This window comes from Centropristis striata, chromosome 21 (assembly GCF_030273125.1).
Source record: "Centropristis striata isolate RG_2023a ecotype Rhode Island chromosome 21, C.striata_1.0, whole genome shotgun sequence".
Classification (NCBI taxonomy): Eukaryota; Metazoa; Chordata; class Actinopteri; order Perciformes; family Serranidae; genus Centropristis; species Centropristis striata.
The window spans coordinates 27,682,691-27,706,750 of record NC_081537.1 but is presented as its reverse complement, the minus strand read 5'-3'; the positions used below and the strand labels follow the sequence as shown (position 1 = coordinate 27,706,750).

At 38.9% G+C, this 24,060-nt stretch overlaps 1 protein-coding gene across 1 annotated transcript; it reads right to left on the bottom strand.

Annotated features, from left to right (window-relative positions):
* Positions 1-170: 170 nt before the first annotated feature.
* On the bottom strand, positions 171-23,951 carry lrrc45 (leucine rich repeat containing 45). The gene is made up of 18 exons (XM_059324438.1): positions 23,632-23,951; positions 22,343-22,658; positions 20,466-20,527; positions 20,292-20,362; positions 18,997-19,175; positions 16,523-16,651; positions 15,628-15,740; positions 12,897-12,955; positions 12,565-12,642; positions 10,163-10,298; positions 8,938-9,015; positions 8,729-8,840; positions 8,546-8,616; positions 7,890-7,982; positions 5,426-5,518; positions 5,063-5,236; positions 3,821-3,968; positions 171-2,774 (listed from the first exon to the last, which is right to left on the bottom strand). Exons 2-18 carry the CDS (start codon positions 22,569-22,571, stop codon positions 2,575-2,577), a joined length of 2,025 nt encoding a protein of 674 aa, XP_059180421.1. The 5' UTR covers positions 22,572-22,658; positions 23,632-23,951; the 3' UTR covers positions 171-2,574.
* Positions 23,952-24,060: the final 109 nt, after the last annotated feature.

The following is a 24,060-nucleotide window of genomic DNA, read 5'->3' as shown; positions in this document are numbered from 1 at the left end:
CCACTTTCATCGTCTTCAGTGTATGTGAACTATCTTGACAGTTAACACTCTTTGGCTCCAAGACCCAGTGACCTCATACATCCCCACCCCACCAACACATAACACTCTCAACACTGTAATGTTATCTGTTCAATAGAATAACACACCAACCGCTTAATTATCCACAAATGTAAGAAAAAAATCATTTATTTCAGAAATGATGACTTTCAACAAATATTTAAAAGCTGAAAAATAGTAAAAACACACCTGAATTAAATCCATCACATATCTGAAACGACATCAAGATATGAAACAGCACTTTGTATTTAAAAAAAAAGACTGCATTCAAAGTTTGATAAGGCTCTTCTTCATAAAATCATGTGTAAAAACTGCAGACATCTTTTTGTGAATCAGGTTACTGTTGTTTGTATCAGAGCTGGAGAGAGGCTGCCGCCTGGTTTGACAGATACAATATTAAGGCATTTTTAACCAAATCTCAATTTGTATGTAAACACTAACAATGCACCAGGAATTGGTACAACAGAAGCAAAATCAGACATATATGATGGCTTACAGTTCAATTTAAAGGGACAGCTCACCCCAAAATGAAAAATACATATTTTTCCTCTTACCATTAGTTCTAAGTATCAATCTAGATTGTTTGGGTGCGAGTTTCCATGTGTTGAGGAGACGTCTGCCTTGTCTCAAATAAAATGGATCAAGATGGCATTTAACAAAGAACATTTAAAAGCTCAACAGAAGTGGCTCTTTCAAGAATCATGTCCCAGTTACTGAAGATAATCCATAGATGGTGTTGAAAGCAGTTCTCCGCTGACAATGCTTCAAGGACCACAAGCCAACTCCCATCTAGTTCCATTACATTTGACAGAAGGCAGATGGCTGACCTCTCCAACACTCTGAAACTCTCCCCAAAACTATCTGGATTGATCAGTAGCACTACAAGTAAGAGAGGAAAGTATGTGTTTTTGATTTGGGGGTTGAACTGTCTCTTGAAGTACAGCGAGTGGAGAGTTAGCTCCTCAGTTAGCAGGAGAGCTAAAGACACAAGAGTGGGAATCTTTGGCAATGATCTAAAGACATGTAAAACATTTAGATAGGGCTGTGGGGTCGTAGCAAATATCCTTTCAACAACAGTTATATCTCAAATATTTTCAAATATAAGACTAATGAAGAAACAGTAGCAGGCTTTTGCAGCTGGCCATGGAGCTCTGCAGCTCTGACTGCAGGTCGTTAACGGCAGCAAAGTGGCATCTGGGTCTGTTCCAGCATGTTTGGTTGTGTTTGAACTAAAAGACATTGTGGAGAGCATTATACCACCTGATTTTTGTTGGAATGGGACCCGATGGCAATGTGGCAGGTAGGTGATACAGGGCACTACAGCAACAAGTTCTTAAACCCGGAAATAAGTTAGCATTTTAGCGCCCTGGGGTCTAACCTCTCAAACTGAAGGAGGATTTTGAATGAGGTTTGTGGTTAACACAAGTTTAAGAGATGTTTGTGTTTTTTTGTGCGATATAAAATATGTTAGTAAATCCGACCAGTTGTGAATTTTGTTGTTTTTACGTGTCCATAAAAAGGTGGTTGCTAACAAGTGGCTAAATGAGGCTACGGTGGTTGTCGGGGGCATTAAACATCATCACACCTTACAGACTCTAGTCATGTTTTCAGTGCTTTTGCAAACTCTTGTAGTTGTAAATTATGTTAGTAAACAATTTATTAGGCTAGTTCTGCTAGCTTGTCAAAAATGCTTGTTAGCTTGTTGGGGACTGCTTCAGGATAATGGCTGTGACGTTCAAGGTTTAGTTGACTGTAGTATAACATCAGTATAATAAAAGTGGTGTTCATTTGTGAAGATGATCCTGCTGAACAAAATACGTAAGCATCAGAAACGTGTGTTTGTCACAGAGCTTATTTTCTGCCATGATCCAAAATCAAATGCAAAAATCCCATAGACGAATTCTCAATAGACCCCATGGAGATGCTACTTCTGGGTTGGCCGAGAGAAATATGTCATTTCGTTCGCTCTCTATAGAGGCATCAATAATAATTGAGAGTGTTAAACAATCAGTTAAAAGTTCCTTCTAGTTGCTTTAATTTGTCATTAAAAACTGACCCTTGACTTAAATAAAAGATAAAAACATACATACGTCTAATAGACTGGTAGCAGCCCATAGAGGCTGAAGTTTCATTACTGCACTGGTAGAGGAAGTAAAAATTTATATTTTGCCCTGAGGGTGGAACTAGATAAAAGGTCATAAGGTCATTATTTCCCTCCAGAGCATTAGTGACCTAAATGTGTCCAGAAACGCATCAAAATATATCTTTCATGCATCCTCTGGGGGCCATAAATATCCTGAAAATATCATGGATGTCTGACTTTTAAAACCTTCCTTTTCTTGATTGGATATAAATGTAATGTATAACATTGTGATTACAGCTCACAGTCATTGGCCAGCACAGATTACCTCTGAAGTCCAGACAATCATGATTTTTTTTAATTCTTCAGTCTGTCCTGACCTGTGCAGGAACAAAGTGGGGGCTCAGAGGTTGCAGCTGAGGGCTGAGGTGTGTGTGTCACTTCTTGGGGCTGCTGTAGTGTCCCAGAGGCGAGCCCTGGACGTAGGAGAGGATGGCGCTCTGCAGGTAGCTGGCTCTCTGGGCTTCGTCTTCTCTCATCCTCTGGATCTCCGTCTCCTTCAGCCGCAGCTTCTCCAGCATGGAAGACATCTCGCTCTCTTTGTCGAGGAGCGCCTCCCTGTGGTTGCTGCTTAGTACTGCAGAGCAGCAGGTCACAGAGGGAGAACGGTATAAGCACAATTTCATTTTTCCAACATGATGCATTTGAACAATGCAGTATGTGACCTGCTTACAGGACAAGCTATTATGTTCTGAACCAGTGGGGGAATGTAACTAAGTACATTTACTTTACTTAAGTACAATATTTAACATAAACTCAATACATTTAAAGTGATTAGACATTTTTTAAATGAAACCTCATAAGGCTATATTAAGTAGTTAAAATGAACCCTATCTTAGCAAAATTAAAACGCTGCTTAAATAAATTCATTCATAATAAATGTATATATAAAATCTGAGTGGTGACATTCTGCATAACATGTACAGGATCGTCTCAATACATTAGAATATGATGGAAAAGTCCATTTCCAGTAGTTCAAGTCAAACAGCCCCAAACAAGTATTGAGTCATATAGATGGACATACTTTTCAGAGGCCAACATTTACATATTAAACGTACTTTTTTAAAAATTGGTCTTTCGTAATATTCAAATTTTTTGAGACACTGAATTTTGTTGTGTAATGGAAATTGTGTAATGGACCTATATAATGTGTTATTTCCACTTTTTGAATTGAATTACTGACATAAAGTTTTCTATGATATTCTTATTTATTGAGATGCACCTGTACTTTTACTTTTGATACTTTAAGTACATTTTGATGCTTATACTTTTGTACTTTAACTTGTGGTGGAGTAATTTTGCACTGTATTACTACGTTTACTTAAGTAAGGGATCTGAATACCTTTTCCACCACTGTTTTCAACATCTTTCATCTTAAAAACATTATAGTTCAACAGTAATCAGTAACCAGTAAATCAAATTACTGGTGGACCTGGGTACTTCTACGTGTGAATGTAAAAATACTAAGAAACTCATTGCTTTATGTATCAATACATTTTGTTTAAAACACATTTTTTTGAACTGGAATAAATGACACAAAAGACATAATAGGAAAAAAAGTGGAAAAAGACTTAGTAAAGTGTAAAGCGTTAAGAAAAAAAACAAAAAAACAACGTGTCGCACCTTTAATCTCTCGCTCCAGAGCATTGATCTTCTCTTTCAGTCCTCCCTGTGCCGTTCTCTCTGCCTGTAAATGTCCAATCTGCTCCTGCAGCTCCACCCTTACCCGACTAACTTCAGCCACCTTCTCCTGGTCTTTACCCGACAGCTCCTGCAAGCACACACCACCTGTTCAACACCCAAATCATCCTGATGACAACAAACCAACCCTTCATTTATCACTTCTGGAGGATAGATAGATAGATAGATAGATGGATAGATGGATGGATGGATAGATAGATAGATAGATAGATAGATAGATAGATAGATAGATAGATAGATAGATAGATAGATAGATAGATAGATAGATAGATAGATAGATAGATAGATAGATAGATAGATAGATAGATAGATAGATAGATAGATAGATAGATAGATAGATAGATAGATAGATAGATGGATAGATACATAGATAGATAGATTACTTTATTCATCCCCGAAGGGAAATTTGGTTGTCACAGCAGTCCGGTATTCAAGTACAATAAAATACAATAGAATAAGATACTGAGGTAGCATAAATAAAAACAACAATAGACAAAAACACAGAATAGAACAAGGACACTTAAGAGTTAAAAAAAGAAGATCAGTTGGTAGGTTGGCAAGATGATGGTAATTATACTGATGATATGATGGCAACAATCATCAGTTGGATAAAGCTACGGTATGAAACTAAGCCTATCTGCGTATTATTACAACAGTGTTCTGTGTTACTGTCCTCTTTACATCTATTTGGGTGATTCTCATGAAGCCAGTCTAAGTTATGTTTGTGAAGATTATATTATATTTGTGGGTCTTTCCTCCTGGTTTGGGTCGTGTTTAGTTCCACCAGCTGCCGGTTGATGATTTTTGTGAGCTTCCTTTTAATCCTAGCCCCTAGATTCCCATACCAGTATGTTTTATGAGATTAGCGAACTACTTTTAGTTGTTAAAAGTGTAATATAATTGCTGGTGGTATGGTTAAATGAAATTACCCCTTTAAGTATGGAAGTACTCATCTAAAACATGACATTTACAACTGTTGAAAGGTCCTGGAAAAGCTTGAAAATGCACCTTGAAAGTCCTTGAAAAGTGCTTGAATTTGACCACTGAAAAAGTGTACGAACCCTGTATTTAGTATTAAATGACATGTTCTGATTAGTGTGTCTTGATCATGCGTTGAAACAGGATAACATCCTGTAGGTGGAACAGGCAGCTGATGGTCCTGACCTGCTGGAGCTCCTCCGTCCTGCGCCGCAGTCCGTTGATGTCGCTGCTCTGCTGGCTGTTCTTGGCCTGCAGCTCAGAGATGGTGTGTTTCTGCTGGGAGCAGTGGAGCTGCACCTCCTGTAGGGAGGAACGCACTGAGCGAAGCTTCTCCTCCAGGGACGACACATGCTCCTGCTGCTCACAGGACGTAAAGGTGGAGGTAAGGGTGATGGAGAAACAGGACAACTGACTTATTTCACCAGGATAATCAGTATCACTCAGTATCAACACTGCTTCACAGGGAGTCATTGAGAGTCTGTGTTGCTAAATTTGACTGCAAATAAATGATTAGACACTTCTGTCACAGAAAATGATTTCCTGTACCTCTTCCTGTCGCACTTGAGTTCGCACTCTTCCCAGTTCCTCCTCTGCCTGGGCCCTCTCTGTCACACATGCTGCTTTAGCTTTGCTCACATCCTACAACAGATGGACATTATTATATAACAGGGCAGGTTGAGCACATTTTATGCACTTTTCATTCTTCATTTGTCAGTAGTTTTGGCTGTGTTCATGCATTTGGCATGAATTTTGGCAAGATTGTGTATTTTTATTTCATGTGATTTCCAGCTCAGCTCCTGCAGTAAGACTCAAATACACTGTGTACAAACGACAGTTACACTCTTAAGGTTGAGCGTGTAAATTGCGCCATTGAAACACCTTCAAAATACAATTTGCAATCTCAGTTACGTTCAAGCATAATACATGCATTTTAGTAAATATTGGTGTCAATCTGGGCTTCGGCCTTGGAATTGATCAGTTTGACTACTTTTCACCAGATTGCGTCATTTTTGACCACATTCAGCGTATAGAGAAAAAACATGCGATTTATACACACAAATACAACTCATAACAAACTCATCACAAAAAAAGATTATTTACACAGCTGCCTGCCTATCATAAGCGTCTGTACGTAGATCTTAGCCAGTCATATCAGTTATGACCAGATGACGTATGTAGAGCGACAGAAATTCGAGGAAGCATCGAGCAAGAAGACGACTGATGTTTACATAGCCAGACTAGCCCATCTCTACTTTGAGACTAAAATTCTGCTTTTGCAACGTTTTCTGCAGCATGTTCTGGCTCTGGCTGCTCTGTATTTTCAGCTCACCGTCTACCAGGTGTGTGTGTGTGTGTGTGTGTGTGTGTGTGTCTGTGAGAGAGTGTTGCTTTCTGCAAGATTATTTATTTTTACGCCTTATTCCCCCTCATGTCATTCAGCCACACACATCCACTGATTTGATGGGCAATAGACGAGCTGCTGCGGGTCTCTGGGCGGCTCCGCTGTCCCCCGGCTCGTAGCGAGATCACCGGCGTTACAGCAGTGAGCGGTAGCGGGGCTAGTTGGTAGATTAGGCTTAAGAAATTAGGGCTAAGAAACGGCCATGGGCACCAGACCCTTTCGCAGTTTGAAATGAAATCGAATGGCAAGGCAGTATGGGTATACTAGTCTGTGTCCGAAATTCCATTCAAACATGTAATGAAGTACGCTGAAACAGAATGCAAGTATCTGAAACAAATAGTATGTATGCGAATTGCATACTACTTTCCTTGAAGTATTACAGTATGCAGAGAATGGCCACTATGCTGGTAAAAATATCCCACAATGCAATGAGGTGCAGAATTTAACATTCATAGCAGACAATGGCAGACAGCAACCAAAGCCTGATTTCTTTATATGAGATTTGTTTGTTGCTTTTTCTCTTTGACACTGCTTCTCAGGTCATTTCTCAGAGTATGTAATGTTGGTTGAGCTGTAATGTGGTTTTGCTTTATCTTTTGTTATTGTTTTGATTGAGAGACCTGTAGCAGCAAAATTACATATTGTATGTTTTTGTGCATTTTAATTCCATTAAATTATCCCACACTAAAAGCTTATTGTTCTACAGCTTTACAATGTTATTAAGCAGACTTTTTTTATCCAAAGCAACATACATTGGAGAGTTCAAACAACACAAGCACAGATCAAGTGCATATTGTGTTGGAGGACAGTGGACAGTGCGAATATCACAGCACACTGTAAATATGTTAATTTTACAGTGTCTACCAACTGTACCTCTCCACCTCCAGTTTTATAATTTGTATACATTCACACCCAGCTGGAGCGTAGAAAAGGGAAATTCCCAACTTCGGAAGAAAAGCCGCCTTCAGATTTGAATAACTGAAACGCTCAAAAACATTTAGGGTTGATAAAAACTTCCTGCCTCCAATAAATACAGCCTCGACTCTTTGGCAATAAACCTCAGCTGCCTTTAGTGAATATGTCGAAAGAAAAAACACTTATAAAAGATGTTAATTCAACTCTAGTTTACAGATATTTTACTGTTCACAAACAATTAAATGGTAATGTTATGTTTTTAACAATTCCTTTTTGCCAATAATTTAAACATTTTTACATGCTATATATGAGAGAGAGGATGTGCCTTACATTGTCAGGCAGCGTCATTACTGTACAGTCATGGAAAAAATTATTAGACCACTTTTTTTCTTAAATTTCTTGTTCATTTTAATGCCTGGCACAACTAAAGGTACATTTGTTTGTACAAATATAATGATAACAACAAAAACAGTTATAATAACTCCATGGTGTTCTTGATAATGATTTTGGTTATTATCAAGAAAACCATATAAAATGTCTAGATATCAGCTCTTAAATTAAACTGAAAATTAAATATTTTTTCCATGACTGTATGTATACATTATATATATATTAGTGGAGATTGTAGTGAGCAGGTTTGTGTTCGACGTGTGCAGCAATTACAGTCTCTGATCTCTGACACTCTAAACTGACCTCCTCCAGTTGTATCCGCTGTCCCTCCAGCTTGAAGATGCGCTCCTGCAGAGCCCTCTCGCTCTCTTCTAGATGTCGATTCACATGCTCCACCTGTAAAGAAATTCAAACTTTTAGTATTTCATCTTTTTCTATATCTTATCTGTGATAAAGGCAACTGAGTTTTAGTAAATTGTACAGCAAAGTGAAACTAGAAAATTTCCTCTGGGGAAATTCTGAAAGGGCCACGGGAGCTACTGCCGGTGTGTGTACATGAGATTCTTCAGAGATTTCAAGCAAAGCAATTAATACTAGTAATGCTATGATACTATATACAGCAACCTATGCCCTTTCAACCTCAAAATGTGTGTGCGTGTGTGTGTGTGTGACGAAAATCACATGAAGTTACGTGTGTGTGTGTTTGTGTGTGTGGGTGTGTGTGTGTGAAGCATGTGTATCTGGAGGAGGTCATTTTGTGTCTTTTTTTTTTTTTTTTGTCATTTTGATACTGCCTCCAGCGGCCCCCAGGTAATTTGAGTACGAGACCCCTGTTATACTGTATTATTTTGGTTTAAATAGCCAGTATTGAAGGAAAGAAGAAAAACATCTCTATCAGAGGTGATTCCAAACTTTAGAAACATCATGGATACACAGTGATACATAGTTCCTGGGAGCACCTCCTTCTGGCGGAGACTGTCCATGTCCTGCAGAGCTTGCTTGGACCTTCTCTTCTCTATTTCCAGGCGGTCTGTCAGAGGGTGACATAAAGGAAATCTGCTGGGTTTTATGTGGAAAAAATACATTCCCTTTGTGTATCTGTAAATAAGAACGTGTGTCTGTGTTCTGTGAGTGTGTGTTACCTTCTGCCTGTGCTAGTTGCAGCTTGAGCTCTGCCGTGCTGTTGGTCAGCTCCTGCTTCAGCTCAAAGATCTGCTGCTGCTGAGACTTACACCTGCGCTCCATCTCCTCCACCTAAGACACACACAACAGTTAGGGTCACATCTATCACTACATTAGTGCAAATCCTCAGACACATATTCACACTGCTCTGGATAGTCGTTACTCTTACTTTGTTCATGAGTTGGCTGTTGGTTTCCGTCAAGTTTTGTATCTCTCTGAGGAGTTTGTTCTCTCTGAGTGCACTGTCCTACAGGATGGAAACACATGAGGGACATTTATTTGTGACAGTAATATGTCAATAAGCGCAAATTGATTTTGTGTTTGTGAATTTGTTTGTGTTGCTGATTATTTATATTTTCAGCATTTTGTAGGTTTCCATTGCAGTTTGTCTGTCTGGCTAACAAGCTGCACATGCTACCTACCTAGCTGGCTAACTAGCTAGCTGGGATTGTAAAGGTGGGCTAAATCTGGTCTGCTATGAATTACCAAGGGTATGCTGCAAGGATCCTTTTGGGCCCTGCCAGGAAGAGATTCCATGCTTGAATATAAAAGTTATCCTTACGCAGATGATGCTGTTTTATATTCAAAGGCGCGTTTCCAGTACCTGCCACGGGTAGGTACTTTCTGAGCCGCTACTGACTGGTCGACGCTGATTGGATACGGTTGAGGCGGGATATGACGTGAGTAGAACTCAACAAAACCACAAAATAACCGCACCATTTTGAAAATTAATAAGGAGAGCAGACTGAGACGAGTAAATCAAAAACAAGAAACCATCTCCTCTCCTTCCATGTGGATGTCTCGACTGTTTGGCCTTGCTGCGTCGGTCTTTGTCAGCGTCGCATCACTGCATCAAAATTGTCGCTTAATAATCACGTCAGTGTTGCAGAACTATTTACGTCACATTCCAACTCTGTTGGTCAGCCGCTACAAAACTACCTGTATGCGAACAGAGGCCGAGGGGAACTAACTAGCGGGCGGAGCCAAAACACTCAACACACCTCAAAACATCCCGTGTTACTGATTCTGCCCAGTTAGCTATTGGAAAAATACTAAAAAATTACCTTTAAATTAGAGCCTGACCGGTATGGGATTTTGAAACTGATGCTGATACTAATGTTAGAGGTTGAAAATTAATTGATAACTGATATGGTGGCTTTGAGCTGGAATGAAAATATACCATTATTATGTGTATTATGTGGATTGTGCAACATTTTTTCACTAAAGTAGTTCTCTGGGTACCTTTGCAGACATCACATGTGAAAGCTATTTTGAGCTAGATATAGGCTAAATCACACATGAAAATGTAAGTGCAGCTTACATCTGTTTTATGTTTTGAGGTTAAATGAAGGTTGTTTCTGCAGTTTTGACTCTCCTTCTCCATCTGTCCTTACCTCTTGCTCCTTCTTCCGCTCTCTGCTCTGTCGTTCCCTCTGTTCTTCTTTCTCAGCCTTCAATCGTGTCAGCAGCTCTCCCATGTTTTGGTTTTTCTGCTCAGAGAGGGCGAGGGCAGCCTCTGTCATCTGTAATCTGCACAAAATCACATCAGAGATACTGCAACACTAGTGAACAGCACATTGATGCTTTGAAGAAGAAAAGACATCTAAAAGCACTTGGGATCATATTTTGCATATATACAGTCACTTAAGATGCGCAAAATGTATTTTTTGCAGCATGGGTCGCATCCATTGATTTGAATATATCTTAACCATAAGAGGGTCTGTGTCACGGGAGGTAATTCATATATGTTTTGCTATCATAATCAAACCACAATTATTATTTATTTTAACTTTGTAGAGTTTCATGTAATATCAGAACTTTATATATTTTCAGCAATCTAAAAAAATAGCATGACAGCAATAACTGGCTTGTTATAGAGTGGGTGTTGTAGGCACAGCATCACCAAACTGCAGGTGCATGGAGAAGGAAAAGCTGTTGTAACACTTGCAGTACTAACAGCAATTCAGTTATCTAATGCATTTCCCAAGGACCATGAGCCAATATAAAATTATTCTTGCCCTATTTTCTATGGGGTACAAAAACTGGCGTCCTTCTGGATACAAGCTTGATTCCTAACCTCTAAGCCACGGACTGCCCATTAATGTGAAAGCACTGGCGATATATTTTTTATATCGATATATCGCCCAGCCCTACCCTGCATGTAACACTCCATAACTTTTAATTAATAACTCAAATATTACCTGTTACAACTGCTTATAGCTTGATCAGCTGCACTGGGAACATTCACTGATGCTGCATAATGAGTCACGTACTTATGAGTCATATACTTAGAAACAATGGTGATTCAGTGTGTGAAAAAAACAAATATGGCTGAAATGTCTCATGTGAGAACAACACATTATGAAGTTTTAATATGAAGTTTGAAATATTTGTCACGTTAGAACAATACAGTACTTTGTGGTTCTCACACGTCTCGCATTCTAACGTGATATTGATCTATTTTTTGTTTCCTGGCTTGGCACCACTACGGTTCCATAAAGCATTGCAAGCAGCGTTCTAACCATTTCCTGACCTTGACATTGGTTTTGCTGGTCTGTGTGGTATTTTGGTGCACAGGTGGGAGGAGAGGTGCAAAAAGGTGGGAGGTTCATTCAAATGAAGCAGGGAAAATGTGTATTTTGGTGGAAACAAGGTTGTAAGGTCACATTACACTCGCAGTATTTCCCATTCACCTCTATTGAAGTTCAAACAACAAATTTCAAGCATGCCGTTCTTGTTTCGCTGTGATCTCCAGATGGCTCTGGCAGATATGCAGATCAGATTTCACCTTTGTCAAACTTTGCCTGAGTGGATATGCTCAGCAAGCCAAAAGAAACACTGAAGAACACAAGAAAGACCGCTGCACTGAGTTTTGGATCACATCCAAGAGTGGAGACATGTCTTTTAACCCATTTAAGCCGGGAAAGCATTATCGCATTTCTACCATTAAAACCGGGGCCGCTGTTGCGTTATTCTACCATTAATGCCGGGAAAGTGGATACGTCGTTTTGTAGTTTTTTTCCACCTGTTTTCGGTCTCTTGGACAATGAAATGCATCAGAATACATGTGGGAGAGTTTTAATGCAACATGGCGGAAGACGACTATAGTGGAGGGAGCTCAGATATACCAGGTATAAGCTCTCAAATACTTTTTGAATTTCATTTCTATCTGCTACAGAGGCTGAAAAATCGATTATTTAGTAGGCGTTGACACTTCTGTTGAATTTCCAGAAAAACTTCAGGTTTTAGGGGGTTATTTTAAAATCGCCCAGAGGTTTTACAGGCATTTTTTTACAGGCATTTTAGGCTAAATGGGTTAACAGAAACACTTTGCCTTTAGACTTTGGGCTGAGATTAGACTTCCCAGAACCATGTCTGTATCTGATCACTTAGCTGCCAATCTGGTTATTGTATCAATGACAACAAAGTATGGAGCAAATGTGTAGCAATGATGGATTATTGCTACAAGTGTAAAAAGTTTTAATCGGTAAAAAAGAATAAACATTTCAGTAAAATCTGGATGATATGAGCATAATTGGGATTTTTTTATTTCCTATTTTGATAACGATATATATCACATTATACCATGTTTTCTGGTAATTCAATAAATAAATAAATAGAAACCTTTAATAACTACTAATAACAAAAGCCTACGCACAGTATATATAGTCCTTCATAAAACCTTGTGCTTGACTGACAATTGTGTAACTAAACCTATATTCCACACAACAGCTACACACGGACTGCGCTGCTCTTTATACTGTGATAGTTGAACAAAGGAAAAAGAAGTGCTTACTTGGCAGTGAGAGAGTTGACAGCTGACTTCCTCTCATTCAGAGCTTCCTGGAGTTGGCCTATCTGAATGGAGGTGGACCTAATCAAACAGACAAAAGGAAACAAGGCCATTGCCATGAGGTCATATATACAAAATATGAATATAATATATATTGAAGATGCCGAGTGATTGTTATACGTGTTATAATAGTACAAAATGTGCTGTCTAAATAAGTTCCACATCTAGCTAGGTTTATTTCCTTACCAGTGCAAAAACAAAAGGTGCTGACTGATCTGGAGATTGTGCCTCTCAGTTTTAAAACTATGACCATACACAGTAGCACCTTCACTCACCTGTTGGAGTGTCCCATCTCGTCCCTCTGCCTGTCTATGGTTTCCATTAAGCTCAGGAACTAATAGAGAGAGGGAACAACCATAGTGATCACCACAGACCGTATCCTTCGTTTGTAATACTGAATAATAATACTAAGAAGTAATATTTTTCAGTGTTAACAAAAAAAAATCTGTAAAAATTCACAAATTCGCAAAAAAAGTAGTAACCGACAAAACAATGTGGTTATTTTATGCAGCTAATGATTTCTACTGTATCATTAGATCGATCAAATCAAAATCAAAATTACTTTATTTATCCCCGAGGGTAAATTCAGTTAGTCTGGTAGAATCTAGACAGAAAGTTAGAACAGCCACCAGGCTGTCTCTGTTAGAAAGAGACAGCCTGGTGGCTGTAGGAGGAGGGTTGTATTTGAAGTCTGCTGTGTAAAGTGTGAACAGGAATGGAGCCAGAACAGTCCCTCGCGGAGCCCCTGCTCATTAATGTCCCAGAAACAAAGATGGAAATTTAAAGGCAACCAGGATGCATTCAGTCACTGAGGTCTATCAATTATAATGAAAAGTCAGAGGGTGATTCAGGCAGTAGGACTTATAGGGACTATGAAAGTTTGTAAAGAATTTGGTGCCAATCCATCCATTGGATGAATAGATATTTTACAGGAGTGAAAACATCAGGGGATCATTAAAGTGGGAACATCCATAGCAAATTTATTGAGATGTTTTACGAAAAAACTATGATTTCAAGTCAACAGAATTCATCCTGTGACGACTGTAAATGTTTCATGGCAATGTATTTGAGCCGTGGAGATATTTTCAACTGGTCCAAAGAGACAGGCCGACCAACAGAACTAAAAACTTCTTAAACGACCTGCATGATTTTGTCCTTTACACTAATGACTGTCAGAGTAATCATGAATCACGTCTGGTCCTCAAGTACGAAGATGACTGTTATTTTTAGTCTTCTGCAGGGTTCTGAATATGATCATGGCCCAGTACTTAATGAATTTGTTAATTGGTGTGACCAGTCCATCCTCCAGATAAACGAGGCCAAGACCAACAAGATGGTCATCGATTTTTGTAGGAAGCCTGTGAGCCTGTGGCAGCAGTGCAGCAGTTTAAATATCTGGGCACTGTCTTGGATGATAAGCTGAAATTTGAGGCAAACATTGTTAAACAGAGTTTTACGAGACAGGAAAAAGTTTTTTTCTGCTTTTATTGAGTCTGTACTTTCCTTTAATGGTATCTGATGGTTTGGACATCTCAGTCTTAAAAACAAAAACAAACTGGAAATAATGATCAGGCTGTGTTGTAAAATAACTGGTGTTTGCCTTAAAAATCTTCAGCAGCTCTATGAAGAAAGGCTCATCTCTAAGGCTCGGACCATTGTTTCTGACTCTCTTCACCCTTTGCATACTGAGTTCCAGCTGCTTCCTTCAGGGCGAAGGTTTAGTTTCCTTAAATGCATAGGTCCAGGTTTTCTTTTGTCCCATCTGCTATGGCCCCTCTTAACCCATTGACGCCAGGAAAGCATTATCGCATTTCTACCATTGAAACCGGGAGCGCTGCCATTAAGGCCGGGACAGCGGATATGTCATTTTGTATTATTTGTATTTTTTTTCACCTATTTTCGGTCTTTTGGCCAATGAAATGCATCACAATCATGATCAGAATACATGTGGGAGTGTCGCAATGCAACATTGGACTTTTCCAGAACTTTGAAATCATGGAGGAAGACGACTATAGCGGAGGAGCTCAGAAGTAAGTGACGGAAGCGATCTAGATGAAAACAGCGCCGATGATTTAATTGCTGATCCGGACTTTGAACCCTCGGAACCAATCGACCGGCATTTATGGATGAGGAATATGTTTTTAGATTACATATTTTCACCGAAGAACAGACAGATTTGTGGCCATCTGGAGATAATAATAATATTATTGATAATATATTATTAATAATAATAATAATAATAATAATAATAATAATAATTGATTGTGATGATGATATAAGAAATCATGACTGTTTATGTCTTATATTACTTTATGCGTCGTTGAGTACCCTGAAAAGTTTTTTTATTATTATAGTAGGCTAATGAGAACTATGTCTTGTTCTTCCAATGGTCATATCATGTTTGCATCTTGCTAATGGGCATGTATTAGTATTATGCATAGGATTTTTTGTTCAGTCAAATGTAACATTTGCTGAGTTTGTTGATTTTTAAAAAAAACTTTATTGGAGGTTTGGACAAATAAACTCAACTTCTCATGAAAGCCACGCGTATAAGCTCTCAAATACTTTTTGAATTTAATTTCTATCTGCTACAGAGGCTGAAAAATCTTCTGTTGAATTTCCAGAAAAACCTCAGGTTTAAGGGGGTTCTTTCAAAATCACCCAGAGGTTTTCCAGGCATTTTTTTTCAGGCGTTTTAGGCCTAAATGGGTTAACAAGCAATGATGTCAGGACGTTATGCTTCTTATAATCCTCCTCCATTTAACAGTGAGCGATAATTGGGAACTGTGTTGTTTGTACTATTGCACTTGTGTGTATGTTGTACTTGTATTTTATGTCTTATACTACTGTCTGTAAATCAAATTACCCCTCGGGGACATTAAAGTTTTACCTTACCTTATGGCCAGGTTCTCCTTGTCATAATGGAGAACATTCTGTCATTTTAAAAAGTCTTCAAACAGCCACCAGCGTGCTTGTTCTGTATTCATTCTGTAGTGTGAGGGTTACCTGCCGGCCCTTCTCCTCCTTGAGCGTCTGGATCTCCTTGCTGAGGACCTGGGTCCTGCTGCGGCTGTCTCTCAGGGTGGACTGTCTGTCCACATTGTGCCCTGTGGTCTGCTCTGAAAGGGTTAAACAACAGAACAGGTGCCAATGGGTAATGGTAACAGACTATGGTGTAATGTGTTGAGAATCCAGATGAAACAGAACGACAGACTACGCACAGTCTGGTGATCAAGTTTGAAGTTTAATTTTGTTTCTTTCCTCTTCTCAATACCCATAGTACCATAAGTATGCCAGAGGAAGAGTTAGCTTTTATTAGTTTTAGTGTTAGTTTTATGTAATGGGGTATTTGTTGGGTGGGAGATTAAAAGAGGTCACAGTAAATTTTGCCTTTATTGCTTTTGCCTTATCCATCTTCATTATGTATGAAAAAAGTTGACAAAGTCGAAAACGAAAGACATTTTCACAATATTTTTCGTTAGTTTTAGTTAGATTTGTAACCACACGATACAGTTTCAGTTAATTATCATTTTTTTAAAAACTCCCATTTTTATTTTTATTTCAGTTAACAAAAATGTTTTTTCAATTCTAGTTTCCGTTATTTCGTTTTTTTTTGTTAACTATAATAACCTTGTTCCCGAGCGCCTAAACCTAACCTTCCCCATCACAACTAAATGCCCAACCCTAACCCTAATACATGGTTACCTTTACATAAACCTAATGTAACCAGAACCCTGAAACAAAGTCTGAACTGTCAAAAAAGCCTTTAAAGAAGTGAGGACCGGCCGAAATGTCCTCACTCTGTTGGTTAAAAACGTGTTCCGGTCCTCACTATGTATGGAGTACAAGAACACACACACACACACACACACACACACACACACACACACACACACCTTACCAAGTGCTTTGAGTGTGTCACTAGGTATGTTGTTTCCTGCCATCTCCAGCTGCACTATGCTCTTGTTCTTCTGCAGAGCCTCCAGCAGAGTCCTTCCACCCAGCAGGCCGATGTTGTTCCACCTCAGATCTGTGAACACAGTCAGTGAAAAAGGCTACAGTCAAGCAATATACAACAGAAAAAAACAAAAAAACCTCTACTCTTCTATTTCTTGTCTTCGTTAGCATATAGCACTCATCTAGCGATTACAAATGGCTCTTAAAGTACTTACTTGATTCCTGTGGTCTAAGGCTAGTACCATCAGGTTGAATGCACTTATTATAAGTCGCTTTGGACAAAAGCCTCAGCTAAATGACATTTAATGTAATGTAATGTACCAGAATACAGCCAAAATGTTTCACATTTTTATAAATTAGACCTCATAACAGTAAAGTAAGTAGTTAAAATTAGCCCTACCTTGACAACAGTAAAATGCTTCTTATTTAATCATAATCCAATAATATATTTGGAATTTACATAACGATCTTAGTGGGGCCATTCTTCATAACAAGTATTTTTACTTTTGATACTTTAAGTACATTTTGATGCTGGTACTTTTGTACTTTAACTTCGGTAAGGTTTTGAATGCAGGACTGGCATGGAGGTTACTCATTCATTCATTCATTATCCTTAACCGATTATCCGAACTCAGTCACGGGGGGCTGGAGCTGATCCCAGCTGACAGTTGGGTACTCCCTGGACAGGTCTCCAGACTGTCACAGGGCTGACACATAGACCCTGTTTCCATTTAGCAGTGTCTGTGTATTCTCACCTGGCAGTAGCAGCGTCTTCAGTGACCACTAGTGATCTGATTCCACTTCCCCGCTCTGTATGTAAATTAACACGTACATCATTTCTGTTTGAGAAACACCAAATGCGTTGCTGTTTTTAACTGTATGCTGGCCGGTTGGGATACGAATCTTCCTTAGCCTACAAAATAAAATTTGAGAAATGTCTGCATGGAGCACAGCTGCTGACAGATGTGCAGCGTATAGTTCCTCATCGATCCTCCCTCACTTACGTCCTGGACATTTGCTGTGTTCTGAGATTTTCCTCTTTTCATTTCTAACCGTCCCGTTTCAGTTTTTGCATGTACATGCCCAGTGTCTCCTCATTCTCTCACTCGCTCACGTGCACGCTCCTGATTCACATACAGCATATATCTGAATGTGGACACATGCGGCTTGAACCACCTCCCAATGTGGTTTTTGACATCTGATCAATGAGTCCTGACAGTGTTTTCACCTGTATTTAGAGCCGTCCACTACGGAGCCCCCCAGGGGACACGGGAAAAAAAAAAGATGGGTGAAAAAAAAAAAAAGATGGGTGAAAAAAAAAAAAGGACGGACTTTTGCGAGATCCCGAGATAGTTTTGCGAGATCCCGAGATAGTTTTGCGAGATCCTGAGATACTTTTGCGAGATCCCGAGATACTTTTGCGAGATCCTGAGATACTTTTGCGAGATCCCGAGATACTGACGAAAGAAGAGGAGCAATGGAGGAGCGATATTCGCCTATTTTCCGGCCTTCTAACTGGAATAGCGTCACGAAAACCGCACCAATTTCCCCCAGGATGGTTTTATTTTGTACAGAAAACTAAGACTGACGTTTCACAGGCTTGATCAACTCCCCAAAATCAGCGAGTCTGGCGAAAGATTAAAGTAACCGGGCCGAATATACGTCCTAGTGCCCAACGGCAGCCAGAGTGCTTAGGGACCGTCGCAAAAGTGCAACGTCTTTCTTTTCTATTTTTAATAACTCACTGGAAATTCATCTAATAAACACCAAACGACTTCTGATGTGTTCATGAACTCACTGTGGACTTCCCACACCCTTTATTTTCAATACACACCTTTTCAATTCCTTTTATTCAGTGTGTACAATATTTAAGCCTTTTATTTTGTAATAGCTCTCTTGTTTTTATAGATAGCCTATCAACACCAAACCACTTCTGATGTGTTCATGAATTCATTGTGGATTCCCCACATTGGTGTTCAGATCACTCAGACCACATGTTACTGCTAAATGGAAACAGGGTCAAAGACGCAGACAATCACGCTCTCATTTACACCTACACCAAATAAACCTAAAATGCATTTTTCTTGTTTTTGGACTTTTGAACCCACACTGACAGGGGGAGGCATGGAGGTTAATTTATGATAAATAATCACAATTTAAACTGTGTTCACTTGTTATTAGGGCTGACCAATTTTCCTCAGATTGTTCAGTTAAAATAAACTGCAGATAACTAGATTATTTCACAGTAAAATGTGTTTGATCTTCCAGTACAAAGCCTGTCCAACTACTGAGACCTCAAGCTCAAGATGTTCTGGAAAAAAACAAAAGGAAAAACTTGAAGGAGGAACTTTTGGTGATTTGATGTTCAACAGATTCTTACACACTTGGACAAGTATCTTACTAGTAGAAGGGACTCACCTAACACTTGCAAAGTGGTGTTGTGTTTAAGTGCCAGAGCGAGCTCAGATGCTCCGTGGTGGTTGATCTGATTGTTGCGCAGGTCCAGCTGCGTCAGCACGTTGTTGGAGGCCAAACCCTCACAAAAGAGTGCAAAGGCTTCATCCCACACCCCCAAAGCATTCCACTCTAACACCAGCCTGCAAACATGTGTATTTACAGGTTTTAAGCATTATGTGTTTATGGGAAAACTATTCTCTGTTGCAGAAGTGTGGGGTTGTTTTTTAATTAAAAATTAAGATAATGTCCTGGTTGAAAATCCTTTCGATGAAAAAAGTTAAGAGTTATTAGTTGATTCTAAAAGGCATATATTACTTGCATTACAATAACAAGTAACAGGTAATACAGCAGAGCATGTACAAGCAGAGCTCTCATTCTTGAGTTCTTAAGCATAATTAGATCATATATTTTATAAAAAAAAGACATGGTTTCTTTGCATAGCTCTGTATGTAAAGCACATGGCCAACCACTGAGAGATGTCTTAATGCAAATAATAATAATAATAATAATAATAATAATAATGAAAATCTGCAGATAAATGCAGTAACTGCACAAACACCAGGTGACATTTTAGTAAATCAGTCATTTTATACCCATTGTATATGTATGATTTCAGTCATATAATATAAAACATCTCTTTCTACTTATTTACTTTGCGTCTCATGATTAGATCATATATTTTATGAAAAAGACATGGTTTCTCTGCATAGCTCTGTATGTAAAACACATGGCCAACCATTGAGAGATGTCGCTGCACTCTGTGTGATTGGCTGAAGTAGATTCAATGCAAATAATGCAAATAATGCAAATAATGCAAATAATAATAATAATAATGAGAAGAAGAAGAAGAAGAAGAAAAAAAAACAGCCATTTTCCTATCATATCAATATAAATCTGCAGATAAATGCAATAACTGCACCCTCATCCTGAATCAATTAGTCTTTTTAGCATTTTTTAAATTTTTACTTTCAACTACATCAACTACAGGCACTTCCTCAGAGGATAGAATCTGCTCAGCTGACCATGACACATAGATGAAAGCACTGAAAACAGCAAGTAAGTGGACTGTAATTTAAGATTATTATGTCCCAACTCATATTATTACTTAATCTTTTATGAAACAAATCAGTTCCATACTAAAACACCCACAAAAAGCAGCCTTCAGCTGACATTATGACCACATTTTTACACTTAAAAATACATGTCTGGTGTTGCAGTGACAGAAAATACTCTCCCATGAAGAGCATCGTTCTCACCTGCGCAGCGTCTTGTTTCGTGCCAACAGCCTTCCCAACACCTCAGCCCCTGTCGATCTCAGGTTATTCCCCTGTGGACGACATTTTGCATCAACCGACCATCAATACACGTCTCATTAATTAAAATCCATTAGGGTCTTAGAATGTAGACAGTTTTGTTTGGCGGGGTCTTACCTTCAGATCCAGGACTTTTACAGTTGTGTTACCAAACAGTCCAGTCAGAAGCACTTTGGCACCTGAGGGTCACACACAAAGCAGACACTGATGTTATACTTATTGTCCTTAAATCCCATATACAGAATCAAACCAACAATTATTATTGCTGTGTGCCACAGAGCTCCATCAGAAGGCTTTAAAAAAATTATATAGTATTAAGTAGCAGGTCTGCCTGCCAAAGCCATCCGACCTCTACAACTCATCCAGAATGCAGCTGCTCGATTGGTCTTCAATCTTCCCAAATTTTCACACACAACACCTCTCCTCCGCTCCCTCCACTGGCTACCAGTTGCTGCGCGGATACGCTTCAAGACTCTAGCTCTGGCGTACTCTGCTGCTAACGGTTCAGGTCCTACTTACATCCAGGACCTTGTCAAACTCTACACCCCTGCCCGTCCTCTCCGCTCTGCATCAGCCAAACAGCTGGCGACTCCCACCTTGCGTGGGTCAACTCGCCTCAAAACCACTTCCAGACTTTTCTCTGTCTTGGCTCCCAAATGGTGGAACGAGCTCCCCACCGACATCAGGACCTCAGACAGCCTGTACATCTTCCGCCGCAGGCTGAAGACCTACCTCTTCCAACAATACCTCGGTTAAGTCATGGTCACCTAACAGATATATATATATATAAAAAAAAAAAAAAAAAATTCTTCTTCTTTTCTCTTCTTTTCTTCTTTAACATATAGCACTCCTTAGCAATGACAGTTAGCTCTTAAAGTTATGTACTTACTCGATTCCTATGGTCTATGTCTAGTACCATCAGGTTGAATGCACTTATTGTAAGTCGCTTTGGACAAAAGCGTCTGCTAAATGACATGTAATGTAATGTAATGTAATGTAAAAGTAGGAACCAGTTGGTTTGGGGCTGAGAGCAGCAGGCTGGATAGGGGATGGGATTAATGATAATAAGAAAAAAATAACACCAGCTTTAGCTTTTAAAATAAGACTTAGACCTATTAGATCAGGGATGGGCAATTGGAGGCCCGGGGGCCACATACAGCCCCCTCACTTGAAGTGGCCCTCATTACAACTACATGCATTTCAGCATGAAATCTTAAAAGTGCAGTGTAAAATCATCCCATGATAAGCTACTGTTTGCAGAAGAAAACATGGATGAAGGAAGGTGTACATGGGGCAGATAAACTCACTATTGTTACGGCTGTTATTGTGATTTTCAAATTATCATTATTATCTTTATTTTATTTAATTAATTAATTAATTTTTTAAAATTTTATTTAATTTAATTTTAACTTAATTTTCAAGTTGCCTATCAATTTAGGTATAACTATTTCTTGATAGGAGTATTGTGATAGAGTGTAAATGCTTTTGCAAGGATGTGATTTTTATTTTTTATTTTTTTCTTCCCTTTAATTTCTTTTCGTTTTTTAAACCATTTTCTTTCTTTTTATGTTTTGATGAAAAGACTGGATATGTTTACAAGATGTAGAGCAACTTGTATGTGCTGTTTTGTTTTTCTTCAAATAAAAAGTTTAATAACAAAACAAAAAAAAAGCGCAGTGTAAAAATGCACAAATTACTTCTTGCAATTAATGTTGGTCTGCTGTTCTTGCACTGAAAAAAAAGAAATCACAGTAAGTGGTTATTTTTTATTTGCTTCAAACCTTTTGTATTCCCATTTATACTGTTGAACATGCATTTGAGCATGAAATATGTTAAGTTACTGCACTGTAAACATATTTAAAATTGCAGTTTCATCATATCTGGTTAAGTGCACGGTCCTATATGTGGCCTTGTGGTAGTGTCCATGAAAAATTGTGGCTCCCTCCAGCATTTAAGTTGCCCATCCCTGTATTAGATAGTTGAAAATGACACACCTTCCTCGCTGAGCATGCAGTCACTGAGCAGCACCTCTGTAAAGACAGTATCTTTTTGGAAAGCCCTTGCCAGCACGGAGCACGTATCTGCAGACAGGCTCTGTCCGCTCAGGTCCAGCCTGGAGCCGTGAGCAGCCCTGCTCTCCTGCAGCTGAGCCACAACACTCTCCTGAGGCTCCACGCCTCCCTCCTTACACAAACGCAGGTACGTCAACCTGAAATCCTCCATTGTGTGTCACCGGTTTCTTCTTTTCATCTGAAATGTACAACTCTGTCTTCACGTCCTCCTTCTTTACTCTGTGACTTGCCCCGTCACCTGGAGATGAAAAGATCACATTTTTAGACGAGGGAGGAAATGATTACGGAAAACTTACTATTTTGATAATTAATTAATCCTTCAAGCCATTTTCAAGCAAAAAGTGACTTTTTAAATCGTTTTATGGACCGAAGCTTTAATAGATGAATCCAGAAAATAATAAACAAATTCAATGATAAGAAAAGAACTGCTAGTTGTAGCCCTAACACACTAAAAATTTGGTCATTGCAGAGCGGAAAATGAATTAAAGGACACAGATAGTGCTATTCTAATGGTTCCATCTGTCCTGCATCATGCACATTACAACTGTTCTAGACTGGCTTTGATCATCTGCAGAGCTCTAATAGCAGCTCATTGCGATCATTCAATAAGTGGAAGTGGATGCAGGAGGACTGCAGAAGGGCCTTTAGTCAGTAAGAAGTGCAATTGTAATACCAAAGTGCATCAAACTCCTGCTTCCTTTTCTCCAGTGCTGACAGCACTATAGAGAATGGTCTGGCTATGCAAAACTTGTGTTTACTTATTTTTACTTATTAGTGGGTTTACCCACCAACAGGGAAGATACTTATTAGGACTTCACTCCATGGATACTAAATTAGGTGAAAAAGTCACTTAGATGGACAGCAAGGCCATTCATTTGGAGATCCACAAGTACAAGTTTTACTCATTTACTAGAATCTATTGGCTACCAGCATCAACCTCCCAAATACTCCACTTTAACGTCGCAAAAACTGCAACACATTAAAGTGAATCATGAATTTGGAGAAAAGCACATACACCGTAACATAAAACAGGAAATCCACCCTGCACCAATAGAACCACCTCTTCAATTCGGCGGCTCCTGACATAAAAAGCCGAAAATATTAATAAAAAATCAAACTTTAAGAGCAGATGAACTCATTAGCTCGTAAGCAAGCACTATGACACAAAAGCATAACATTCAATAAATAAATGCTGTTTAGTGAAATCATACCTATGCCGAATGAAAATATGTCTTCTCTTTATCTGGAAAAAGTAGTGAACTATATCTTAAAATATATGTATCTGTGTGATAATCAACTCAACACTGTTATCGACATATTTTGAATGACAGTGCCGCGTAAATTACAGGAGCTCGAGCCTTTGACTCGCTCAGGGCTATCAAAGGTTAATTTACGGTAACCTTTGGGAGTATCCTGAAAAAATATCTTCACAAACAAAAAACAACCCACAAACCTCAGCGACTACAGTAAATAAACATCATCCTGGCAGTTATTGTTGTTGTAGACAGCTGACAGGAAAATAACCCCAAACGACAAAGTAACTAGGAAGTGTATTTCAGCGCAAAGCATCTTGGTCAATGTAGTTTCAAAAACGTGAACATTTTGCAGCCATCTATCCCTGTAACAGAAAACTAAAACTA

Bases quoted from the DNA above. Each gene is read 5' to 3' on its own strand.
- lrrc45 (XM_059324438.1), bottom strand. From the start codon at position 22,571: ATGGAGGATTTCAGGTTGACGTACCTGCGTTTGTGTAAGGAGGGAGGC. The intron at 5,519-7,889 runs GTCAGTTTAGAG...CATCTGTTGTAG, and splicing joins AGCGGATACAACTGGAGGAG to GATGTGAGCAAAGCTAAAGC. The intron at 2,775-3,820 runs GTGCGACACGTT...GCTGCTCTGCAG, and splicing joins TCTGGAGCGAGAGATTAAAG to TACTAAGCAGCAACCACAGG.